The following is a 25,909-nucleotide window of genomic DNA, read 5'->3' as shown; positions in this document are numbered from 1 at the left end:
CACCAAACCCGTCCTGTCCCAGAGTTCCAGACACTCAGCCACGTGCCTGAGAGTGCCCCTGGTGGCCTTTGTTTAAGGGAATTCTGGGCCCTTGGTGGCCTTTATTTAAGGGAATTCTGGGCCCTTGGTGGCCTTTGTTTAAGGGAATTCTGGGCCCTTGGTGGCCTTTGTTTAAAGGAATTCTGGGCCCTTGGTGGCCTTTATTTAAAGGAATTCTGGGCCCTTGGTGGCCTTTATTTAAGGGAATTCTGGGCCCTTGGTGGCCTTTATTTAAAGGAATTCTGGGCCCTTGGTGGCCTTTATTTAAGGGAATTCTGGGCCCTTGGTGGCCTTTATTTAAGGGAATTCTGGGCCCTTGGTGGCCTTTATTTAAGGGAATTCTGGGCTGCAGTGGGCACAGGGCACAGTGGGAGCCAGTCCTGCTGCAGGGACCCTCCAGGCTGTTTGCAGCTCCCTGCTGGCATTGCAGTGGGCACAGGGAGAGCCTGCTGGGCTCGGGGCTCTGCTGTCTCACACAGCTCTGCTTTCAGCAGCTCCAGGATGCCCCCCGAGGGCTGTGGGGACAGGAATGCCCTCTGGGCAGGGCCCTGGCACAGCGGGAGCTGCTGGGATGAGGATTTAGGGCTGGCAATCCGTGTGTGCTGTGACTGGAAAGCTGTGCCCTGTCCTGCACAGGGACACCCAGCTGCCAATGCCAGCTTTGCCACCACTCCTTCTGCTGCTGCTGGGATAAATCCTGGGGCTCTGGGATGGGGTGGCAGCACCCCCAGCCCCGCTGCACTTGGCTCCTCCTTGTGCTCAGAAAACAGAAAGCTGATTATTATTATTATTATTATTATTATTATTATTATTATTATTATTATTATTATTATTTATTATCATTTGTTTCCTTTGAAATGCCACTCTTGTGTTGCTGCAGCTCAATGTTTTGGCTCACTCAGCTCTGGTTTTTGTTGTGTTCCTTTGGTTTTACCCCTGGATTTTGCTTTGTGCCCCCCAAGCCCTCTGCACCATCCACATGCTCTCCAAAGGCGGCGGCAGCGAAGGCCAAGCCCGCGGGCAGTGCCAGCCCCAAGCGCCCGGGCTCGGCCACCCTGGGCACAAACAGGAAGGCCACCAGCCCACCTGCAGCTGCCCCTCCAGCCAGCAGTGCCAGGCGCCCTGGCAGCAGCACCACCCGGCCCTCCCTAACTCCAAAAGAGCTGAAACCAAAGGTAAGAACTGGGGGCAGCACACAGAGCCCATGGCAGGGGCAGTGCCCAGATCCCATGGCAGGGGCAGCACCCAGATCCCATGGCAGGGGCAGTGCCCAGAGCCCGTGGCAGGGGCAGTGCCCAGAGCCCGTGGCAGGGACAGTGCCCAGAGCCCGTGGCACGGGCAGTGCCCAGATCCCATGGCAGGGGCAGTGCCCAGATCCCATGGCAGGGGCAGCACCCAGAGCCCATGGCAGGGATGGTGCCCAGAGCACATGGCTCTGGCAGCACCCAGATCCCATGGCAGGGGCAGCACCCAGATCCCATGGCAGGGGCAGTGCCCAGAGCCCATGGCAGGGACGGTGCCCAGATCCCATGGCAGGGGCAGTGCCCAGAGCCCATGGCAGGGGCAGCACCCAGAGCCCATGGCAGGGGCAGTGCCCAGAGTCCGTGGCAGGGACGGTGCCCAGATCCCATGGCAGGGGCAGTGCCCAGAGCCCATGGCAGGGGCAGTGCCCAGAGCCCGTGGCAGGGGCAGTGCCCAGAGGCCATGGCAGGGACAGTACCCAGAGCCCGTGGCAGGGGCAGTGCCCAGAGGCCATGGCAGGGACAGTACCCAGAGCCCATGGCAGGGATAGTGCCAGCCCCTGCCAGCACTCAGAATGTCCCTCCTGTGCCAGGCATGGCAGGATAGGGTCAGGAGTGTGGGTCAGTGTGGTGGGAGCTGCAGGGCCTTGGGAGCAGCCCCCAGGAACCCACAGATGGCATCAAGTGCCAGGCACTGAACTGTGTCCTCACAGAGGAGGATTAAACTGGGCTGTTCCTGTGGTTTTCCTGGTGAACTGCCATGAATCCCAGAATCCCAGACTGGTCTGGGGTGGAAAGGACCTTAAAGCCCATCCCATTCCACCTCCCACTGTCCCAGGGTGCTCCAGTCTGGCCTTGGACACTCCCAGGGCTGGGGCAGCCACAGCTTCTCTGCCCAACCTGTGCCAGGGCCTGCCCACCCTCCCAGCCAGGAATCCCTTCCCAGTATAACTCTTAAATCCATACCAGAACACGGGAAAACAGACTGGAGGCCTTTGCTGCTCCCATCACAGGGAGCCCAATCCTTTTGACCACTCCAGTGTCCCCACTGAGTGTCCCCCCGTGGTGCCCGGGCACTGCCAGGGCTGCACAGAGACCTGGCAGCTCTCCTGTGCTGAGGAAGGGCTGGGCATTGGTAACTGCCCAAGAACAGGAGGTTCAGGGACAGCTCTTGGTGTTCACCTGCCAGATGAAGTGGCAAATCCACGTGTTAGGGATGGGAGGGGTCCTTTGAATCTTCCCTCCATTAACTTGTGATCTCATAGAGAAGAATTCAGGTTTAAAAGGGAATGTTCAGATCTATCTCAGCAGCTTCACTGGTGGCTGAATGCCACAATTGCTGCTATATTGAGCTTAAATAACTGCACTTGAGTGTCTTTTAGAACTAACTAAAAATAACAGGAAGGGTTTGTAAGCCCAGGTGTAAAGCTCTGCTTTTCTCTGAGCTGCCACCTTCAGTCTGGCCCAAGTTCTGCATCATTCTCAATCCCTTTCTGATAAATTCAGACTCTCTGGTTTGGTTGCTCACAACAACTCAGGATCTTCACACTTCAGCTGCCAGACAAGTGACTTACCAGGGACAGGCAGGAAAGAGTTTTCCAGGTGAGGGACGAGCCACAGACACCCAATTCCCACATCCCCCGAGTTCAGATGAGCTCCAGCTGAGCTCAGAGGGCCCTCCTGCTCGGGGAGGGCAGGGACCTCCCCAGGGGCACTGACAGGGGGCTCACATTGCCCATTTTGCCCAGAATTCCAGCCCTGCTCCCCTGTGGGTGCTGAGCCAGCCCTGGGTGGGCTCTGCTCCCCTCGGGGTCTGTGCTCCGTGTCCTGCTCCCAGCACAGTCACTCCTGCACCTCCTAATTACATTTTAATTTGCATTATAACCCTCCAGCAGTGCCAGGCTTAAGTGCTGAATGATTTAAACCCCTGCAGGCTCTTTGCCCCTCCTTTGGGCGCTCCCCGGGCAGGGAGTGCAGGGTGTGCCAGGGCAGTGCCAGCTCTGACGGTGTCCCTTCTCTTGCAGGTGGCAGATGTGAAGGCCCCCGAGAAGAAGCCCCCCGTGGCCAAGGCTGCCACCCCCAGCACTGCCAGGACTCCCCCCAGGAGCTCCCCAGGCACTGCCAAGGCCACGGCAGCGTCCCCAGTCACCGCAGCCGCTGCCACCAAACCCGCCGCGCCCAAGAGGCCCAACTGTGAGTGCCCCTGGGCAGCCCCAGCCCCTGCCCAGAGCCACAGCCTGCCCTGGCACTGGGTGCCCCCCACAGCTCCCTGGCAGCAGGGGCAGGGGGTGGGCCGGGCTCTGCCCCAGGGAACAGGGAATTCTGTGGTTCCATGGTTGGGTCCCCCCGTGCCGCTGTCCCCGCGTGTCCCTCAGCCTGGTGGCCCTGCCCGCTGTTTGGGTCACCCTGGGGCCCCTTCACTGCTTTGAAATTGGGCTCCTGGTAAACAAGCCTGTGACCCACATGGTCAACAGAAGTGAAAATGCCCAGACCTTGAGGTGTGGGCATGGCTGGGAAGCTGTGGCTGCTGTTCCACCAGCAGTGGGGACAGGGGGGACCTGGGACTGGCCAAGCCATCAGGCAGGACCTGACCCAGAGCTCAGTGAGAACTCAAATCCCAACCACTGCAGTGCAGGAACAGGTGCTGTGCCAGGCCCAGAGATCTTGGCATGGAATCCCAGGATGGGTTGGGTTGGAAGGGATCTCAAAGCCCACCCAGTGCCACCCCTGCCATGGGCAGGGACACCTCCCACTGTCCCAGGGTGCTCCAGCCTGGCCTTGGACACTCCCAGGGATTCAGGGGCAGCCACAGCTGCTCTGGGAAATCCATCCCAGTCCCTGCCCACCCTCCCAGCCAGGAATTCCTTCCCAATATCCCACCTAAATCCACTTTCTTTCAGCTAAAGTCATGCCCCCTTGTCCTGTCCCTCCCTCCCTTGTCCCCCATCCCTCTCCAGCTCTCCTGGAGCCCCTTCAGGCCCTGCCAGGGGCTCTCAGGTGTCTCTGGAGCCTTCTCTTCTCCAGGTGACCCCCCCAGCTCTTCCAGCCTGGCTCCAGCCCAGAGGGGCTCCAGCCCTGGGGCATCTCTGGGGCCTCCTCTGGGCTCTGGCTGCAGCTCAGACTTTTCCTTTCCAGGGTTTTCTCTTCCAAACCCAAGTCTGAGTGACCCTCAAGGCCAACTTGGGTGAGCTCTGTGTGATCCAGAGTTAATGCAATTACTGGACACACTTCATTTAGGGGTTACTATTTCCTCTGTATTTTGCCACAGGAACAGAATAAACACTAAAACCATTTAAAACTGTGGGAAAACAAATCTCCAGGAGGGGACCTGAAACCCCCAAAGTGGTGCCTCTGGAAACCAAACAGGGCTGAGCAAAGAGGAGGTTTTTTTACCAGTGCAGGAAGGATTTGGAGCTGAGATCACATCAGCTTCATCCAAAAACTGTCTCCCTCCTCTGCTGCTGCTGAGGAGGGACCTTCCCACGGGTTCAACATGAAACATGAGCAGCATTTCAGCCTCCTGCAAACGTTCTCACTCGTTTTAATGGAGCTCAGGAGATGTAGGGTCAGATGGAATTATAGTTAAATGATCTCAAGCTTTTTAAATCACTGGACCCAGAGGCCAAACGTGCCAATAAATGTGTAGAGTGAAACATCTTGGTTGGTGTGGGCTGTGAATCCCAGAGCATGGATTCCTACCCAGCTCCCCCAAGGAACAGCAGTTTTGGAACTCTCTGAGGGCTCTTGGGCTTTCTGGACATCCCAGATCTTGTCCTCAGGGGAAAATATAATTAATCAGGTGTAGAGGAGGTGCTGAACCCCCCCCAGAGCCATCTGTCCCATCTGATCCCATCCCCCAGGTCATGGATCCATCTGATCCCATCTCCCAGGCCATGGGTCCATCCCATCTGATCCCATCCCATCTGATCCCATCCCCCAGGCCATGGATCCATCCCATCCCATCCCCCAGAGCCATGGATCCATCCCATCCCATCCCATCCCATCTCCCAGGCCATGGATCCATCCCATCTGATCCCATCCCATCTGATCCCATTCCCCAGGCCATGGGTCCATCCCATCCCGTCTGATCCCATCCCATCTGATCCCATCCCCCAGGCCATGCGTCCATCCCATCCCATCCCCCATCCCATCTGATCCCATCCCATCTGATCCCATCCCCCAGGCCATGGATCCATCCCATCTGATCCCATCCTCCACGCCATGGGTCCATCCCATCCCATCCCATCCTATCCCATCCCATCCCATCCCATCCCATCCCATCCCATCCCATCCCATCCCATCCCATCCCCCATCCCATCCCATCCCATCCCATCCCATTCCATCTGATCCCGTGGCCATCCCTGCACACTCCTATGTGTGGTCCTTGAGGCCAAGCCGTGGCCTGGCAGTGAGGGCTGTGCCCTAATGAGCTCAGGGCCTCCCTCCCTGCTCTGGGACACGAACAAAGCAGCCTTGGCTGGTGGCTTTTGTTTGAAAGGAGCTGGAGCCAGTGATGCAGAGCCTGGGCAGGTTGCTGGGAGCAGGATGTGCCAGGGAGGGGCTGTGGCACTGCCAGGGCACAGGCAGAGCTGGGTGGGCGAGGGGGAGCTGAGGTCACCTGGAGCAGCTCCAGGGGCTGGGCTGTTCCCTGTGGATCTGGGGACACAGCAGGGCAGGCAGGGCTGGGGCAAGAAGGGGGTCCTGTGCTGGAGGAGGTGCCAGCAGGGCTGTGCCAGGGTGGGCAGCGTGGTGGGGAACCACAGCAGGGCAGGCACTGGTGGGTGAGTTGGGGGGGAGCAAGTGCAGCTGCAGGAGGTGCTGAGGGGTGGGTGGGAGACCTGGAGCTCCTCAGATCCCACTTAGGAGCAGCTCCTTTAGAGGAGGGGGAGCCAGAGGGGGCTCTGCCCCAGGGCACAGGGACAGGAGCAGAGGGAACAGCCTCAGGCTGGGCCAGGGCAGGGGCAGGGGGGATATTCAGAAAATTCCCAGCTGGGAAGGGCTGTCCAGCCCTGGCACAGCTGCCCAGGGCAGGGGTGGATCCCCATCCCTGCAGGGATTTCACAGCCCTGTGGATGTGGCACTTGGGGACATGGTCAGTGGTGGCCTTGGCAGTGCTGGGGGATGGTTGGACTCGATGATCTTAAAGATCCTTTCCAGCCTCAGTGATTCCATGGATTTGGTTTCTCACAACACAGCGCTGAGCCAGGGAATGAGTTTGTGGCTAAAAGTGCTGGGTTTGGCTGCAGAAGCTCTGTCAGGACATCTGCTCGTGCTCTCCTTGAGTCAGGACACAGACCCTGCCCCGTGCTCTGCTCAGGCTCAGTCATGTCCTTGTTCAGAGCTGGGTGTGAGGCTGGGCTTGGCTTTCTGTGGCTTCCCTTCTCTGGCTTCCCTTCTCTGGGTTCAGTTCTGTGGCTTCCCTTCTCTGGGTTCCCTTCTCCAGCTCCCCAGTGCCAGTCCCTGCCTGCACTGAGGGAGAGCCTTGGGTTGTGTGGCTTGCCTGGGTTATGTGGGGCTCGAGGTTTGGATGTTGAATGATTCCATTTTTTGGCTTTGTTTCTGTTCCCTCCCCATGGAAATGACTCCTGTGTTTGCACAGCCACTCTCTGTCCTTCACACCAGGCAAACACCAAACTCTTTGCAGTCTCACAGACCATTTTCCCAGCAGCTTTGTCACTCTCCAGGTTTCCCATCTCAGGGCACACAGACAGGAGAGTTCAGCACTTGTGTCCCCACTGACAGGAGCAGCCCCAGCTCCTCTCCTGTGTCAGGGTAACTTGTCAGTCCTCTGCCTTTTGTAGAAAACTGAGTCTCTTCTGCCCAGTTTCCCCAGTCAGAGTTGTGCTCTCCAGGAATGGAACTGGGTTGGTTTGACAGCCCCTTTTTTGGAGAGTTTGGTGTTAATTATCTCTCTCCTTTAGGCCTTATTAAATTATCCAGAGGGGTTTCACCTCATTAGCTGGGCTCTTCTCTGGGGTGTTTAATTGGGTGCTCTCAGCAAAGTCAGGCTGGAACGATCCAGCCCAGCTTGGCCTGTAGGTGATGCCTCTTTCCCTTGGCCTTTTCCACACTGGCATTCCATAAACAGCCTCCCAGCTGCTGCAGCTCATCTGAAAATATGAGACTTCATGGAAATTAAATATTAAGAAAAGAGGCCTTTCATAATTTCTAACTAAGATTTTTCCCATTTATTGTTTCTTTTCCATGTTGCTATTGAAATAAAGCAGATTTTACCCAAATTTGTTCACCACTGATAGTAAAAAACCTACAATTTCAGGATCGCAGAACTTAAAATAAAGTTCTGTTTCCATTTTTCAGTCCATGATTTTTGCCTTGAGCAGGTTTGTGGTTGGTTTTCTTCTGCTTGGAGAGTTAGGGCTGAATTCCTGCTTTGGGCTGTGCTCTGCAATCAGGTCATGATCGTTGGGCTGTGCCCTCAGGCCTGGCTCAGCCTGGCATTGATTGGTGGGTTATACAATTAAAACAGGCACCAGAATCTGGGCAGGAACTTCTGTGCAAGAAAATTGGCAGAGGGCAGGGCTGTGTGGCCAGGAGAGCAAGGGTGGAGGGCAAATGTGGGGCTGCTTGTGCTGTTCTGTAAGGAAAGGAAGCAAGTTCTGGGGTCTTTATGGTTCTTTTTTTAAAGAAATGAAGGTGGGGCAGGATTAAAATAATCTCAGTGAGTGCTGTCAGGTTGGGAAAGTTCCTTTAAGGAACCCCAAAGTGCAGCCCATCGTTCCCCATCATGGAATGATGGTCCCTTTCCATGCACTGATGCTTTGGCTGGAGGACCCCGGTGGGTTTGGCTGGCAGGAGGAGGAGCCCCTGGGGACAGGGGTTCCAGGGGAGCACATGATCCTGGGGGTGGTCCAGCCTGCCCTGGGTGCTGCCCAGGTGCCCTGACCTCTGTTCTCTGTTGGCAGCAATCAAGACTGATGGGAAACCCACTGAGGCCAAGAAGACCTTGGCAAAGTCTCCATCGGGTAAGTGCCCAGTTCCCCTCTGGTCATGGAGTCAGTCCTGGGATCAGCAGGCTTGGAAAGCCCCTCTGAGCTCACTGATCATTGCCCCAGAACTGCCAGGGCCACCACTGCCCATGTCCCCAAGTGCCACATCCACAGGGCTGTGAAACCCCTGTAAGGATGGGGATCCCCCCCTGCCCTGGGCAGCTGTGCCAGGGTTGGACAGCCCTTTCCAAGAGGAATTTCCCAATGTCCACCCTGCCCCTGCCCTGGGCAGCTGTGCCAGGGCTGGACAGCCCTTTCCAAGAGGAATTTCCCAATGTCCACCCTGCCCCTGCCCTGGGCAGCTGTGCCAGGGCTGGACAGCCCTTCCCACAGGGAATTTCCCCACTATCCCACCTGAGCCTGCCCTGGAACAACTTGTAGGTGTTTCCTCAGTCTGGATCAATCCCCCTTGTTTGGGGCTGGGGAGGTTAAGGAGGTCTCTGTAAACCTCCAGGAAGTGCCCAAGGCCAGACTGGCTGGGGCTGGAGCAGCCTGGGCTGGCAGGAGGTGTGGGCAGGGGGTGGCACTGGGTGGGCTTTAGGGTCCCTGCCAGCCCAGCCCATCCGGGGCTGCTGTGGCTCTGAGGGGTGGGCACAAGCAGCTCTGACCGTGCTGTCCCTTCCCTCCCACACCCCTGTGCCACCTGCAGCAGAGCTGAGCCGCCCCAAGAGCGCGGCTGGCAGTGCCACCAGGAGCAGTGCCACCACTCCCTCCTCCACCACGGCCTCCAGCGCTCCCGGTGCCACCACCAGCCGCCCCAAGCCCAAGGCTGCTGCCACCAAAGCCCCCTCGAGCTCCACGGCCTCGGCAGACGCCAAGAAGGTGCCCAGCAGGGCCCCTGGCAGGGCCAGCACTGCGCCCAAACCGCCGCGCCCGCCTGGCACCGCCGGCGCCCCCGACCTGCGGCACGTGCGCTCCAAGATCGGCTCCACCGACAACATCAAGCACCAGCCCGGAGGGGGCAAGGTGAGCCCCCAGCCCTGGCAGTGCCACGGCCCTGCCCCTGCTGCCCCTGCTGCTGTGGTGGCTGTGTGCTCACTGCTGTGCCCCCTGCCACCCTGCAGGGCTCTGCTGGGGTCGGGGGTGGCACCAGGGGGTACCCACAGAGTGGGAGTGCAGGGGGAACCCACCCAGGCCATGCAGGGTTGGGGGCTGGCACCAGGTGTTACCCACAGGATGGGATTTGCAGAGGGAACCCACCCCAGGGCAGGCAGGGTTGGGGGCTGGCACCAGGCATTACCCACAGGGTGGGAGTGCAGGGGGAACCCATTCCAGGCCATGCAGTGTCAGGGGTTGGCACCAGGTGTTACCCACGGGGTGAGAGTGCAGGGGGAACCCACCCAGGCCGTGCAGGGTTGGCAGGGATGTGGCAGCAGGGCAGGCTCTGGGCCTGTGTCCCTGTCACACATCCTGACACACAAGCTCACTGTGAATGCCCAAAGTCTCTGTGCCAAACCTTGGCCCTTGAGTCGAGGAGCCCAGTCTGCTGAGTGGGGCAGAGGGGGAATGGGGCACTGGGATGAAGGAAATCTGGATTCAGGAGCAGGTTCCACAGCACCTTTCCCGTGTTCAGCTTGTCAGGCCCAAAGGTGACACCAAGCGTGTCCTTTGGATCCCCCTTGGTGGCCCCAGGGAGAGGGCAGGGTTGGAAAGGCCTGGACAGAGACAGAGCCCGGGGCTCTCAGGCCCTCCCAGTGCTCTGAATTACACCCTGACCATTGCCATGGGATGGGGAGAGTTTGGGGATGTCCCTGGGCTTCAACCACGTGGCTGTGCCTGTTCATCCAGCCTGGCTGAGCTGCTGTCACCCCACATGGCCTGAGCAGAGGTGCCCACAGCACTCAGGGGGCTCAGATCCCACCCAGAGGGACCTGCCCCCTCTGGGGCAGCCTGTGGGGCTGGATAGCCTGGCACAGACCCCCATGGGCTGCCAGGGGAGCCTGTCCTGTGCTGGGACCTCCCTGTGCTCCAGGCACGGGGGAGTCAAGGGCAGTGCTGGCTGCCCTGTGTCCCAGACAGCATCGATGGCACATGGATTTGTCCCAGCCAGGGCTGCCTGAGCTGTGACATCACAGAGCAGCCCCTGCTGTGCCAGCCTAAGGGACCCAATTGTGACATTTAATGGCACTGTCCTTGGTTTTCTGAAGATTTCCACAGAATTATTACATCCAAACAATTGTGGGTTTGAGCAAATTGTCCTTTTCATAATCTTACTTACCCTGGGATGTTTTTGGAGCCTGAAAGTGCTGTCAGAGTGCTGGGGTATTTTTGTTTCCTGCTCTGCAGGTGAGTGAAATGCAGGATTTATGCTGAGCCCCCCCAGCAGTGCAGGTTCTGCTGCACCCCCTGGCTCTGGGGTAGCAAAGGATGTGCCCAGGTAGCTGCTGGACTTTTATGAATCCTGTGGTTTTCCTTCCACTCCCTGCTCTGCTGGGCTCGCTGGGTGCCCTGCACTTGGTTGGGTAATGCCCAGCTCAGTGCTGGGCTGCAGGACTGGCCAGCTCAGGGTGTGGAGTCCAAACTGGAGCCCAGGGTGTGCCCAGAGCTCCTGAGCCCCAGGGCAGGGACAGCCCAGGGGTCTGTGGAGTCCAAACTGGAGCCCAGGGTGTGCCCAGAGCTCCTGAGCTCCAGGGCAGGGACATTCCAGGGGTCTGTGGAGTCCAAACTGGAGCCCAGGGTGTGCCCAGAGCTCCTGAGCCCCAGGGCAGGGACAGCCCAGGGGTCTGTGGAGTCCAAACTGGAGCCCAGGGTGTGCCCAGAGCTCCTGAGCCCCAGGGCAGGGACAGCCCAGGGGTCTGTGGAGTCCAAACTGGAGCCCAGGGTGTGCCCAGAGCTCCTGAGCCCCAGGGCAGGGACAGCCCAGGGGTCTGTGGAGTCCAAACTGGAGCCCAGGGTGTGCCCAGAGCTCCTGAGCCCCAGGGCAGGGACAGCCCAGGGGTCTGTGGAGTCCAAACTGGAGCCCAGGGTGTGCCCAGAGCTCCTGAGCCCCAGGGCAGGGACAGCCCAGGGGTGTCTCTGCCTCCAGGACCTGCACCGTGTCCTCCAAGTGAAGGAGCTGCTCCTGCACTGCTGCTTTTGGCTTCCTAAAGGTCTGGTTTCATTTTTGGGCAGGATTTAAGTGCTGGGAGCACTTGAGACCTGCCAGTGTGATGCCAAGGAAGGGGCAGCAGGAGCTGTTTGAGGCACAGGGAACAGGGTGCCTGTGCCCCCCATGCTGAGTTGGTGCTGAGCCCTCCCATCCCGGGCATGGGATTGGGCTCTGCCTGGGCACTGAAGCCTGCAGGGAGTCCTCCTGGCTCCCCTGCCAGGCAGCTGGTGCCCCCACCCTGCTGCCCACCCTCTGCTTTGCTGGTTGACACCCCCCTTTGTCTCCATCCAGGGGAAGGGAGAGAACAGGCCCGACTCGGCCGCCGCCGCCCCCAGCCCCGAGCCCGGCGCGGGCACTCGAGTGGCTCCTCCCAAAACTGCTAAAGAGGGGCCCCCCAAACAGCCCAATGGGAAAGTGAGTTCCTTTCACACTTTTCTCTGGGGGAGTTGAAGGAAAACGTTTCTATTTGGAGTCATTCCCTTCTCTTCAGCTCTTCTCTGTCCTGTCGGTGTCACTGTCCCTTGCACGGACACTCTCCTGGTCTTTGTCCACCCTGAGATGTTCTCAGGGAAGCACCTTCAGACCCTGCTCGAGGGACCTTCTCCACACCTGCTGGGAATGTTTCCAGAGCAGAGACCTCCAGTTTCACTTTCAGGCTTAGCTCTGAGTCCCTTCAAGCCAGTTCTTCCTCCACAGAACCAGTTTGTAACCAGGCAGAGTTTTAGTTTGGAGCTGCTGCTTTCCAAACTGTGGAATGCTGAGGAATTCACCTTTCCTGAGCATTCCCAACCCAAGCTCTGTAGCTCCATGGGTCAGGCCACCACCATTTGGTGGGGCTGTTCTGGACAGTGTTCCAGCACAGGGATGGGGGTGAGGTGGGAGTGCCACAGTTAATTCCAGAGCCTGGTCAGGAATGACCAGCACTGGTACCTCTGGAGGAGTCAGGAGCCACCACACACTGCATGGCACAAGTTTGAGAGCTGCTCTTGCCCTGAATCCAGCCCTTCTGAGTGGCCAGGGAGCTTTGGGAGCTGCTCCAGTGAGAGTGGTCTGGGATTCCTTCTGTGCTGGGAAAGGATCCCCCCTTTCCAGCAGGCAGGGCAGAGCCTCTGCCCCGTTCTGGGCTGGGGAAGGGGAAGGATCCCTCATTCCAAGGATTTCCAGCAGGCAGGGCAGAGCCTATGCCCCACTCTGTGCTGGGGAAGGGGAAGGATCCCTCATTCCAAGGATTTCCAGCAGGCAGGGCAGAGTCTCTGCCCCACTCTGGGCTGGGGAAGGGGAAGGATCCCTCATTCCAAGGATTTCCAGCAGGCAGGGCAGAGCCTGTGCCCCGTTCTGGGCTGGGGGAAGCAATTCCCAGACTAAGCAGTGTTTGTTGTCCCCCAGCTTTGCAAGCCCAGGCCTGGCATTGCTGCTGTGTGGGCACAGCTCACTCACCCTGCCCCTTCTGTGTGTACAGACCACGGGCTCAGTGGCTGAGGGTGCACAGCCCTCTGAGGGGGAGTCCAAGCCCCAGCCCAGCACTGCGGGGCCACCACTGACCACTCCCCGTGTCCTGAGTCCGGGTCGTTTTAATTGAAAGGAGAAACCATTTAATTAACACGTGATCTGATGTAATTTAACCAAAGCCTTGATGACCTTCATCAGAGAAAGGTTTCCCAGCCCAGTGGGGCTTTAGTGCCCGAGGGTTTGGAGGGATGTTCTCCAGTCAGGAGCAGACACTGAGCAGCTCAGTGACATGGTGGCCCCAGGGCTCCCAGGCTGGGGCTGGCCCTCCCTGCTCCCACTGGAGATATCCCAGAGGCTCCCTGGGGACAGGGACAGTGCCATCCTCTGGGCCAGGCAGGTCCCCGGGCTCTCTGGGGAGTGGTTTCCACCTCCTGCTCTGGCACTAACACTCTGTGCAGCCTCCTGTCCTCACTGTCTGTCCCTCTGCTCCTCAGCTGCTGCCCCTGCCCTGGCTGGGCTGTCCCCATGGCCACAGCCCCTCCTGCCAAACAACAGCTCTAACCAGTGCTCTTCCCTTGTGTTGTTTTCCATTCTGTGACGTTCCAGGTCCAGATAGTCTCCAAAAAAGCGAACTACAGCCATGTTCAGTCCAAGTGTGGTTCCAAGGACAATATTAAGCATGTCCCTGGAGGTGGGAATGTAAGTATGGGCTCTGGGCAAGCTGTCTGTCTGCTAACCCTCTTGTGCCATGTTGTTGTGTCACTCTCTGGGGTGGCAGAGGCTCAGGGCTGCTGGACTGGGCACTGACCCCATTCCTGCTGGGATGCCAGGAGGAGTGGGAATGCTCTGTGGCACCAGCTGGCCTGTGTCCCACCTGCTTTGGGGTGTCCGTGGCCAAATGAAGGATGTTCACATCACTGACCCCAGGAGTCAGCTCTCCCAGGAGTTAAATCCCCCTGGATCCCAGGAGTTAAATCCCCCTGGATCCCAAGAGTTAGCTCTGCATGGATCCCAGGAGCTAAATCCCCACAGATCCCAAGAATTCACTCCCCCTGGATCCCAGGAGTTCCCTCCCCATGGATCCCAGGAGTTTACTCCCCCTGGATCCCAGGAGTTCACTCTCCATGGATCCCAGGAGTTCCCTCCTCATGGATCCCAGGAGTTCCCTCCCCATGGATCCCAGTAGTTCCCTCCCTGTGGATTCCGGGAGTTCACTCCCCATGGATCCCAGGAGTTCCCTCCTCATGGATCCCAGGAGTTCCCTCCCCATGGATCCCAGGAGTTCCCTTCCCATGGATCCCAGGAGTTCCCTCCTCATGGATCCCAGGAGTTCCCTCCCCATGGATCCCAGGAGTTCCCTCCCCATGGATCCCAGGATTCAGCTCTCCCTGGATCCCAGTAGTTCCCTCCCTGTGGATTCCAGGAGTTCACTCCCCATGGATCCCAGGAGTTCCCTCCCTGTGGATCCCAGGAGTTCACTCCCCATGGATCCCAGGATTCAGCTCTCCCTGGATCCCAGGATTCAGCTCTCCCTGGATCCCAGTAGTTCCCTCCCTGTGGATTCCAGGAGTTCACTCCCCATGGATCCCAGGAGTTCCCTCCTCATGGATCCCAGGAGTTCCCTCCCCGTGGATCTCAGGATTCAGCTCTCCCTGGATCTCAGGAGTTCCCTCCCCACAGATCCCAGGAGTTCCCTCCCTGTGGATCCCAGGAGGAGTTCCCTCCCTGTGGATCCCAGGAGTTCTCTTCCCATGGATCTCAGGAGTTCCCTCCCCATGGATCCCAGGAGTTCCCTCCCTGTGGATTCCGGGAGTTCACTCCCCATGGATCCCAGTAGTTCCCTCCCTGTGGATTCCGGGAGTTCACTCCCCATGGATCCCAGGATTCAGCTCTCCCTGGATCCCAGGATTCAGCTCTCCCTGGATCCCAGTAGTTCCCTCCCTGTGGATTCCAGGAGTTCACTCCCCATGGATCCCAGGAGTTCCCTCTCCCTGGATCCCAGGAGTTCACTCCCTGTGGATCCCAGGAGTTCCCTCCTCATGGATCCCAGGATTCAGATCTCCCTGGATCCCAGGAGTTCCCTCCCTGTGGATCCCAGGAGGAGTTCCCTCCCTGTGGATCCCAGGAGTTCTCTTCCCATGGATCTCAGGAGTTCCCTCCCCATGGATCCCAGGAGGAGTTCCCTCCCCGTGGATCCCAGGAGTTCCCTCCCCATGGATCCCAGGATTCAGCTCTCCCTGGATCCCAGTAGTTCCCTCCCTGTGGATTCCGGGAGTTCACTCCCCATGAATCCCAGGATTCAGCTCTCCCTGGATCCCAGGATTCAGCTCTCCCTGGATCCCAGTAGTTCCCTCCCTGTGGATTCCAGGAGTTCACTCCCCAGGGATCCCAGGAGTTCCCTCTCCCTGGATCCCAGGAGTTCACTCCCTGTGGATCCCAGGAGTTCCCTCCTCATGGATCCCAGGATTCAGATCTCCCTGGATCCCAGGAGTTCCCTCCCTGTGGATCCCAGGAGGAGTTCCCTCCCTGTGGATCCCAGGAGTTCTCTTCCCATGGATCTCAGGAGTTCCCTCCCCATGGATCCCAGGAGGAGTTCCCTCCCCGTGGATCCCAGGAGTTCCCTCTCCCTGGATCCCAGGATTCAGCTCTCCCTGGATCCCAGGATTCAGCTCACCCTGGATCCCAGGATTCAGCTCTCCCTCTGCAGGCAGGGAGGTCCCTCTCAGCCCTGCCCTCCTGCAGTGTTTGATGTTTCAGAGCCAGTTCCTGATGGCCAGAGGTGCCCCATCCCCTCCCTGGCCACAGCCCCAGCTGGGCCACACTCATTTCCCTTCTGGGTTCACAAGAAGGGCTTTGAAACACGAAAAGACTCAAGGGCTTAATCTTTGAGCTGTGATTAATGTCTAAATTTAAAGGCTGCTGATACCTCTGGCAGCAGAGCTGAGCTTATTAAAATAGAAAGTTAATCTGGTGGTGTCTGTGACTTGGTTTGGGGTGCTGGATCCTGGAAGTGTCTGGCAGGACAACCAGGTTAACTCTGCAGGTCCCAGAGCTTGGGCAAGTGTGGCTTTGGTTTGGCTCAGTCCCTGGGGACCATCTGTGCTGCCCTAAACCTCTGCTGGGCTCTTGTCCAGGGGCAGCTTCAGAAATGCAGGGCTGGGTGGTTCCAAAGCCACGGAAGTGTCCAAGGCCAGGGAAGGTTGTTCCATGGGTGTTTGGATACCCTGGGTGGGATCCTGAGGAGGGATGTCCCAGAGGGTCTGGCTGGGGTTAGTGACACTGCTCAGGGCCTGGGTGGGCACAGCTGGGGGCCACTTCTCCTGGGAGGTCCATGCCCAGCTGGCACAACCTTCCTGTGTCTGATTGTCCCTCAGAGCTTTGCCAGAGGCAGCCAGGCCTGGGCTCTGAACAAGCAGTTCCTGCTGTGTTCACCTGGGTGGGCAGAGCCAGGTGTTGGAGTCACACCTGTGGTGGCCACTGAAGGAATCCTCACTCCCCCCCCGGGCTCCCCCTCTGCCCCCTCCTGCCTGGGCTGGGATTTGCCTTTCTCCTTTGGTGTTCCTGTGACTCCCACGGTGTCTGGGGGGTGTTTCCCCAGGAAATGCTCCCCTGGAGCCCCCTGTGCCAGTTGGGTGCCCTGTGCCAGTTGGGTGCCCTCGAGGTGGTGTCCAGCCCTGCCTGGTGCTGTTCTGCTGTTTGCCCTGGCTTTGCCTCCCAGGTGTGGCTCAGGCTGTTCAGAGCCCTGCCCTGGGGCCACACTGGTGCCAAGTTTTGGGGCACCTGGTGCCCTGTACCTGTCCCTGTGTCTCAGAAGCCACCTCAGTCTTGCCACTCCTCCCTCTGCACCTTTCAGTGGCCTCTGAGCCTCACGTGGGCTTTGCCTTTTTCCAGCCTCCCAGAAATGGGATTTCAAAGTGGGGGATATTTTCTTGCTTGATGACCTCTATCAGTGACCTGTTCTCCTGCCAAGGAATCCCCATCCTGTCCTTCCCTCCTCCCTGCCAGACATTCCCAGCCCTGGGAATGTCCCTGCTTTCTTCTCCTCTCTCCTCACTCTCCCTTCACCACTGCAGTTCCCCTCCTTGCTCTGCTAATTAAGCAGCACTTTATTCTGGACTTTCAAAGCAAAAAGCTCCTTCTCTGATTCCAAATGCCCCCAGGGCAGCTCCAGGTGGGCATTCCCAGCCCTCCAACACCCCAGCCCAGCCCAGGGATGTGAGTGCCCAGTCTGTCTGCCCAGAAAAGCATTTCCCTTTTGTTCATCATTGTATCTTCTCACTCCTTTGGGGCACTGTGACCTCAGTGACCTCCTCCAAGGTGTTTCTTGCTGAAATATTGTGATGATCACTATTGATAGAAGATTTCCCAGTGTTTCATTCCCTGACTTCCCAGTGTTTCATTCCCCAGTGGAGCTGTCTGGAAGGTCTGTTCTTGGATCTGTGCCTTCAGTTCAAGCCTTCAGGAATCCTGTGGATGAAACTTGTGGTTCAGGAGGAAATTATGGTTCAGCTTTAGGGTTGCTCTGGTAGAAGTGATGGACGTGGAATCTTAGGAAGTTTTGGGTCAGAAACTACCTCAAAGCCCATCCAGTGCCACCCCTGCCATGGGCAGGGACACCTCCCCCTGTCCCAGGTTGCTCCAAGTCCTGTCCAGCCTGGCCTTGGACACTCCCAGGGAAGGGGCCTCATCCCACCATCCCACCCAAGAGATTCCTGGCACATTCTCTGTTTGGGGGCCCATTTTGCCTGCTCTGCATGGAGGTGATTTCTTCTGGCAGTGGGAAGCCATTCCCTGTGTCCTGTCCCTCCATCCCTTGTCCCCAGTCCCTCTCCAGTTCTCCTGGAGCCCCTTCAGGCCCTGCCAGGGGCTCTCAGGTGTCCCTGGAGCCTTCTCTTCTCCAGGTGAGCAGGATGGAGAGCCAAGGCTGAGCTGGTGAGGTGTCCCTGGCCCTGCAGCAGGAGATCCCTGAGGTGGGCTCTGTGCTGGCACTGTGGGGCTGCCCAGGCAGGGCTGTGTGCCCAGAGGCAGCTCCAGCTCTGCCCAGGAACAGGCTGGGCAATGTGGCAACAGAACTGGCTTTTATTGGTGCCTCTTCCAAGTGCTTTTGTGTTCCATGACTGTGCCCTGAGCTCCAGACCCCATTTCTGGTCCCTGTCCCTCTGTCTGTGCTCTCTGGTGTCAGTTCTGTCCCTCACAGTGACCCTCCTGGCCTTGAGGGAGGCCAAAGTGCTGGTGGTGGTTGGGTGGGAAGCAGCAGGAGACAATTCCTGGTGCTGGAAATCAGCAGGAGACAGTTCCTGGTGCTGGGAATCAGCAGGAGACAGTTCCTGGTGCTGGGAATCAGCAGGAGACAGTTCCTGGTGCTGGGAATCAGCAGGAGACAATTCCTGGTGCTGGGAATCAGCAGGAGACAATTCCTGGTGCTGGGAATCAGCAGGAGACAGTTCCTGGTGCTGGGAATCAGCAGGAGACAATTCCTGGTGCTGGGAATCAGCAGGAGACAGTTCCTGGTGCTGGGAATCAGCAGGAGACAATTCCTGGTGCTGGGAATCTGCAGGACACAATTCCTGGTGCTGGGAATCAGCAGGAGACAGTTCCTGGTGCTGGGAATCAGCAGGAGACAATTCCTGGTGCTGGGAATCAGCAGGAGGTGGTTTCTTGTTCCTGGGAATCAGCAGTTGGTAGTTCCTGCCTGGAAATCAGCAGGAGACAATTCCTGGTGCTGGGAATGAGCAGGAGACAATTCCTGGTGCTGGGAATGAGCAGGAGACAATTCCTGGTGCTGGGAATTAGCAGTTGGTAGTTCCTGGTGCTGGGGATCAGCAGGAAACAATTCCTGGTGCTGGGGATCAGCAGTTGGTGGTTCCTGTGCCTGGGAATCAGCAGTTGGTAGTTCCTGTTGCTGGGGATCAGCAGGAGACAATTCCTGGTGCTGGGGATCAGCAGGAGACAATTCCTGCTGCTGGGAATGAGCAGGAGGCCCCATGGCAGCCCAGGGTGCAGGGTCAGAAGCACAGCCTGGTGTTTGGGGTGGCCCGTTGGCCCCCAGAGTCACCCCAGGCACCTCCCTGTGCTCAGCTGGTTCTTTCTGTCTCTCCAGGTGCAGATCCAGAACAAGAAGGTTGACCTTTCCAAAGTGTCCTCCAAGTGTGGCTCCAAAGCAAATATCAAGCACAAGCCAGGTAGGACTTGGCCATTTCCTCAGGATTTATTGGTCTGTGGGTTTTGCAGGTCCCTTGAACACGGCCCTGGAGTGGGACTGGAGTTGTCCAAGGGGTTTGCTGCTTTCAGGGCTGTTTCCAGAGGCTCTGGAAATGCTCCTTTAGCAGTTCCTGGTGGTTTCATGGGTGGAGAAGGGGAGTAGGAGACGTGGGGTGTCCTCAGAGCATCTGCTGCTTTGACTCAGTTTGGCTTTTTCTTGCTCATTTGAAAAGAAAAACATGGATATTTCCATGACCATTCCAGGAAGCCTCATCCCAGAGGGCACTGGGAATATCCTTGTCCTGTGGAAGGGTAAGGGAACTGCCCTCCAGTTCTTCAAAGCAGATGGGAGGGCCCTTTAGGCTCGAGTTCCTGCCAGCTCCTGCCTCCATAAATCACTTTGATGCCACTTTATGGGATGAGTGTGGGAATTCTTTGCTCCCCTCTTGGGACACAGCAGTTCCTCTGCATGTGGAGAGAAGGGAAGAGGAGCAGAAGCAGAAGAAGAGACTCAACTCTGTTTACATTAATATTTAAACTGTTCTTGCACAGGAATACTCAAGTTTCAGGAGGGACCATATTCAGAACTATTTTTTCACACAGTTACACACAATCTTAAGACTTCTACACACCATGCAAACCATCAAACATCACACAGCTAGAGCTAATCATTAAGTGATAAATATTTCCCCAAACTTGCTAGATCTAAACAGTCTTAATGCAACTTATTTTAACTTTATAAAAGAGCTCCTTTGATGTCACTCCACGGAGTTTCTGCAGCTTCTGCACCAGCTCAGGGTCTCAAGACAAATTCCATTCTTACCTTCGCAGCACCTGCAAACTTGTCTTTGGTTTGCCAGCCTGGAAATGTGTGAATCCCAGCCCTGTGGCCTGTGGGCTGGTGAGAGTGGTGCCCTCTGTGAGCCTGAGGACACCCAGCCCTGTGGGAGCGCTGCCAACAGCCAGACCCGCAGCCAGGGGAGGGACAGTCACTGCCCAGAGCCAGGACAGGCACCACGGGCTGCTCTTTGTGCTCTCCTGGGGGTTCCCTGTGCCCTGGGCCAGGCTGGGAGCAGCTCAGCCTTGTCCTCCCCATGCTCCAGGGGCTCCCAGTGTGCTCCAGTGACTCCCAAAATGCTCCGGGGGCTCCCAGTGTGCTCCAGTGGCTCCCAGTGTGCTCCAGGGGCTCCCAGTGTGCTCCAGGGGCTCCCAATGTGCTCCAGGGGCTCCCAGTGTGCTCCAGGGGCTCCCAGTGTGCTCCAGGGGCTCCCAATGTGCTCCAGGGGCTCCCAGTGTGCTCCAGTGGTTCCCAGTGTGCTCCAGGGGCTCCCAGTGTGCTCCAGGGGCTCCCAATGTGCTCCAGGGGCTCCCAGTGTGCTCCAGGGGCTCCCAACGTGCTCCAGTGGTTCCCAGTGTGCTCCAGGGGCTCCCAACGTGCTCCAGGGGCTCCCAACATGCTCCAGGGGCTCCCAGTGTGCTCCAGGGGCTCCCAGTGTGCTCCAGGGGCTCCCAACATGCTCCCATTGGGAATGTGGTTCCACAGCCACGACCTCCCCGCTCAGAGCTCTGGAATAATGAGCAGAGAGGGACAATCCCTGCCTTTGTCCAGGGCTGGTGAGGGCTCAGCACCCCACCCTGGGGCTGGCACAGCTGGCACTGCTTGTCCTGGGCCAGTCCTGGTGGTTTCCTGCCGTGGCCATGCCAAGGTTCCGAGGGCTGGGAGCTCCCAGGGCCAGGGGTTAATGATGGCTCTGGGAAGCAAAGTTGTGTTCAGCAAAACTGCACTTGGGCTTTGGAGAAGCTGCTGGAACAGGGACTGACTCTGGTGGGGGGTGTCCTGTCCAAGGCAGGGGGTTGGAATGTCCTTGAGGTGCCCTCCAACCCAGGCCATTCTGGGATTCCATTCTGGGATTCCACTGTGGAATTCCACTCTGATCCCTTTCTGGGATTCCATTCTGGGATCCATTCTGGGATTCCACTCTGGGATCCCCTTCTGTGATCCTGTTCTGATTCCATTCTGGGATCCCATTCTGGGATTCCATTCTGGGATTCCATTCTGGGATTCCACTGTGGGATTCCACTCTCTGATCCCTTTCTGGGATTCCATTCTGGGATTCCATTCTGGGATTCCATTCTGATTCCATTCTGTGATCCCATTCTGGGATTCCACTCTGGAATTCCATTCTGGGATCCCATTCTGGAATCCCATTCTGGGATTCCATTCTGTGATTCCCTGTACTCAGATTCACTAATGGAGGAGACAACCAATGTGATCCAGGGGCTGGAGCAGCTCCACTCTGGGAAAGGCTGAGGGGTTTGGGTTGTTCTGCCTGGAGAGGGGGAGGCTTTGGAGTGACCTGAGTGGGGCCTTCCAGGGCCTGAAGGGGCCCCTGGAGAGCTGGGGAGGGACTGGGGACAAGGGAGGGAGGGACAGGACACAGGGAATGGCTTCCCACTGCCAGAGGGCAGGGATAGGTGGGATATTGGGAAGGAATTCCTGGCTGGGAGGGTGGGCAGGCCCTGGCACAGGTTGGGCAGAGCAGCTGTGACTGCCCCATCCCTGGGAGTGTCCAAGGCCAGGCTGGAGCACCCTGGGACAGTGGGAGGTGTCCCTGCCCATGGGTGGCACTGCAGGGGTGGCACTGGATGAGCTTTGAGGTCCCTCCCACCCAAACCACCCTGAGATTCCATGATCCTGGGATCAGTGGGAGCTGCAGGGTTCTAAAATCCTGCTAGAAATCTGCAGCTCTTTTTCTGACTTTGGTGTTCTCCTGAACCTGAGGGGTCCCTCCAGTTCCCACCACAGGCGTTTCCCTGCCTGGGTGATGCCACAGGTTGGGCACAAGGGGGTGTGTGCCAGGCAGGAGCTGACCCCGGTGATGGAGCAGGAGTGGGGAGGGGTAAGGAGGAAGGAGGGCAGGTGGCAGGAGGAGCAGAGGTGTCCTGGCAGCACTGAGGGCACAGATGGCTGAGCTGGAGGAGCCCCAGGCACGGGACAGGGACAGGGCCAGGAGTGGGACAGCAGGGGTGGGGTGGGGTGGGGATGGCATTTCCCACCTCTGATGGAGGGGACAGGCTGCAGAGCAGATCCAGTGAGGGTCAGCTCCAGCCTGTCCATGTGGATGTGCCACGTTCCCCACCCCAGGGCACCTCCAGGGCTGTGCTGGCACAGGGGGAAGCACCAACTTTGGTGCTGCCACTTCTAAACCAAACTTCACCTGGGGGGAGGCTGAGCCAGTGAAGGTGTTCCTGTGTCCTGTCCCCCTCCAGAGGGTCCCCAGCAGCTCCTGGGAGGGGGTGGCACCTTTGGGGGGCTCTCTGAACTCAGCCCTGCACCGATTCCTTGTAGGGGGAGGAGATGTCAAAATTGAGAACCAGAAGCTGAACTTCAAGGAGAAGGCCCAGGCCAAAGTGGGATCTCTGGACAACGTGGGACACTTGCCAGCAGGAGGGACTGTGAAGGTGGGTGCAGGAGCTCTGGCACCCCAGGGGGGGCTTGGAATGTGCTGCTTCTCCTTCTGCCACTGCAGGGCAACTCCTCCACCCCAGCTGCCTGCTCACTCCTGGGGCCTCTGCTGTGCCCCCCAGCAGTGGGGGGGACCCCAGCAGTGGGGAGGGACTCCAGCAGTGAGGGAGGACCCCAGTAATGGGGAGGGACCCCAGCAGTGAGGGGGGACCCCAGCAGTGGGGAGGGACCCCAGCAATGGGGAGGGACCCCAGCAGTGAGGGGGGACCCCAGCAGTGGGGAGGGACCCCAGCAATGGGGAGGGACCCCAGCAGTGAGGGGGGACCCCAGCAGTGGGGAGGGACCCCAGCAATGGGGAGGGACCCCAGCAGTGAGGGGGGACCCCAGCAGTGAGGGAGGACCCTAGCAGTGAGGGAGGACCCCAGTAATGGGGAGGGACCCCAGCAGGAAGGATGGGCTGGAAAGGAGAGCCCTGGGAACCAGCCTGGCATGCCCAGGCTCCCTGCCAGGCATTCCTGAGGGCTGGGACTGCCCATCTCATCCTTCCTCCTGGAATGTGGGAGCAGGGCTGGGAGCCCCTCAGAGGGGCTGCCTGAGGCCTTTGCCTCCAGTTACAGCTGGTGGGATCCTGTGCTGGGAGAGGGCACCTTGGAACACTGAGAGCATCATGGAATAATCCTGGACCCACCAGGATTGTGGGGTCCAACTCCTTCATTCATCCATTTGTGTGAGGGTGGGGACAGATGGCTGTGCCCTCATCCTGTGGTTCATCCCCTCTCCCACGGGCACACAGACTGTGCCCAGCCTTGGCTCTGCACATCCAGCTGTGGCTGCAGGAGTGTGACATCGGTGCCCAGGGAGGGGACACTGACCTGTCATGGCACAGCAGGATCAGGGGGTGCTGGGAACTGTTCAGGGGGTCCCTGGGGCTGGTGCTGTGGGATCCCAGGATGGTTTGGACTGGAAGGCACCTTAAGGATCATCCAGCTCCAAGCCTGACACCTTCCATATCCCAGGCTGCTCCAAGCCCTGCCCAGCCTGGCTGGCACTGCAGGGATGGGCACCCACAGCTGCCCCACGGGGATCCCACCCCACCAGCCCCTGCCCAGGAGCATTCCCTGTTCTGCCTCCCCAGGGTGGCCAGGGCTGTGTGGGGAGGAGCTGCCCAGCCCCAGCCCCACAGTCAGATCCAGGAGCTCCAGTGGGCACCTGGGAGCAGCTGGAGGGCAGGGAGGGCACTGTCCTTCCTGGGGCACGGGGGCTGCCCCCTCTGCCACAGCCCCTCGAGCCTGCGGAGCTGCCAGGGCAGAGGGGCTCGGGAACGTGCCCTGAGCCCCACACTGCACCCACACCCCACACCTGCACCCCACACTGCACCCACACCCCACAGTGCACCCACACCCCACACTGCACCCACACCCCACACCTGCACCCACACCCCACACACCCCACACTGCACCCACACCCCACACCTGCACCCACACCCCACACCTCCTGCACCCCACACACCCCACACTGCACCCACACCCCACACTGCACCCACACCCCACACCTCCTGCACCCCACACTGCACCCACACCCCACACCTCCTGCACCCCACACACCCCACACACACCCCCTGCACCCCACACTGCACCCACACCCCACACCTCCTGCACCCCACACTGCACCCACACCCCACCACCTCCTGCACCCCACACACCCCACACTGCACCCACACCCCACACTGCACCCACACCCCACACCTCCTGCACCCCACACTGCACCCCACACACCCCACACTGCACCCCACACACCCCACACCTCCTGCACCCCACACACCCCACACCTCCTGCACCCCACACTGCACCCACACCCCACACTGCACCCACACCCCACACCTCCTGCACCCCACACACCCCCCTGCACCCCACACACCCCACACACCCCCCCTGCACCCCACACTCATCTCATGCACCCCACACACACCCTGTACCTCCTACACCCCACACACACATCCTGTACTCCCTGCACCCCACACATGCCCCTCACACACCTCTCCTGTACCCCCTGCACCCCACACACACCCTCAATACCCCCCACACACACCTCACACACACCCTGCACCCCACACACCCCACACACACACCTCCTGTACTCCCTGCACCCCACACACCCCCAGACACACTCCCTATACCCCCCCCCACACCCCACACACCCCCTGCACCCCACACACCCCCCCTATACCCCCCCCACACACACCCCCTATACCCCCACACCCCCCCCACACACCCCCTGCACCCCACACACCCCATACACCCCCCTATACCCCCACACACACCCCATACACCCCCTGCACCCCCCCACACACCCCATACACCCCCTGCACCCCACACCCCCCCTATACCCCCACACACACCCCACATACCCCCTGCACCCCACACACCCCCTGCACCCCCCACCCCGCCCCCCGTACTGACGCTGCCCCCTTGTCCTTGTAGGCGCAGGGCGGTTCGGAGCCGGGGGAGCCCCCGGTGCCCCCCGAGGGCGGAGCGGGGCCGGTGGCGGTGCCGGGGGCAGTGCCAGCCCCGGGGGCAGCGCCGGGGGCGTTGCCGGGGGCAGTGCCAGCCCCGGGGGCGGTGGCGGTGCCGGGGGCGGCCCCAGCGCTGCGGGAGAACGGGGTCGGGCCGGCCGTGCCCCCCGGGCCGGGCGAGCACAGGGACGCTCAGAGCTTCGAGACCCACATACAAGAGACAAGTAAGTGCCCGCGGCCCCTCCCGCTGCCAGCCCGCCTGTAGCCCGTCCTGCCGCTCTGTTCATCCACTAAATCGCCTTTTATCTTCCAGGCATCTAACGATGACATTCTGGTGTCGTCTCCCACCCCCTGTCCCCGTCCCTGTCCCCGTCCCTCCCGTCCCGCCCTTGTGTCCTGCAGATTGAATCTCACAGGCTGACGTTCCGTGAGAAGGCCAAGGCTCGGACGGACCACGGAGCCGAAATCGTCGTGTCCAACCCCCCCAACCCTCCCAGCAGCACCTCCCCGCGGCGCAGCAGCTCTGCCGGCGACAGCCCCGGCCCGCTGGCACTGCCAGCGCGCTGCCAGCACGGCCCGTGAGCCCCCGCCCTGCCCCGGACCCAGCTTGGCTCTCTTGACCTCTGGCTTTAGGTGGGACGGGGCGGTGCCCCCGGGCCGGCCCTGCCCGGGGCGGGACCCCCGTGGTGGCCGCGCAGGGTCCCCCCGGCCGTGCCCGGCCCGGGCTGGGGGCACTGCGGGGTCGGGTGTGCCCAGGGTCGGGTGTGCCGGAGCCCCCCGGGGGTGCCAGGGGCTGAAGCCAGGCCAGAGTTAACAGGGATAAGCTGTGATCTTTCTTTCTGTCTCTTTTTTTACCCCTCTCCCTCCTCACCGCTTCAGTTGATGCTGATATAAACCCTCCACACT

At 59.4% G+C, this 25,909-nt stretch overlaps 1 protein-coding gene across 7 annotated transcripts in view; it reads left to right on the top strand.

The window, feature by feature from the left end:
- Positions 1-25,496, top strand: part of MAP4 (microtubule associated protein 4) — a 179,841-nt gene extending 154,345 nt beyond the window's left edge. For 4 of the 7 annotated variants that reach the window (XM_071560316.1, XM_071560321.1, XM_071560314.1 and 1 more), the window contains 10 exons: positions 1,002-1,214; positions 3,305-3,473; positions 8,204-8,263; positions 8,937-9,253; positions 11,667-11,789; positions 13,431-13,523; positions 18,925-19,006; positions 22,375-22,487; positions 24,972-25,227; positions 25,317-25,406. In XM_071560316.1, the coding sequence (XP_071416417.1) occupies positions 1,002-1,214; positions 3,305-3,473; positions 8,204-8,263; positions 8,937-9,253; positions 11,667-11,789; positions 13,431-13,523; positions 18,925-19,006; positions 22,375-22,487; positions 24,972-25,227; positions 25,317-25,324 (1,434 nt within the window). In that variant the 3' untranslated portion in view covers positions 25,325-25,406. Of the gene's footprint in view, positions 1-1,001; positions 1,215-3,304; positions 3,474-8,203; positions 8,264-8,936; positions 9,254-11,666; positions 11,790-13,430; positions 13,524-18,924; positions 19,007-22,374; positions 22,488-24,971; positions 25,228-25,316 lie in introns of all 7 variants that reach the window. The other 3 variants (XM_071560317.1, XM_071560318.1, XM_071560319.1) reach the window with 3 other exon arrangements.
- Positions 25,497-25,909: the final 413 nt, after the last annotated feature.

This window comes from Pithys albifrons, chromosome 7 (assembly GCF_047495875.1).
Source record: "Pithys albifrons albifrons isolate INPA30051 chromosome 7, PitAlb_v1, whole genome shotgun sequence".
Classification (NCBI taxonomy): domain Eukaryota; kingdom Metazoa; phylum Chordata; class Aves; order Passeriformes; family Thamnophilidae; genus Pithys; species Pithys albifrons.
This window is presented reverse-complemented; position numbering and strand designations above follow the sequence as displayed.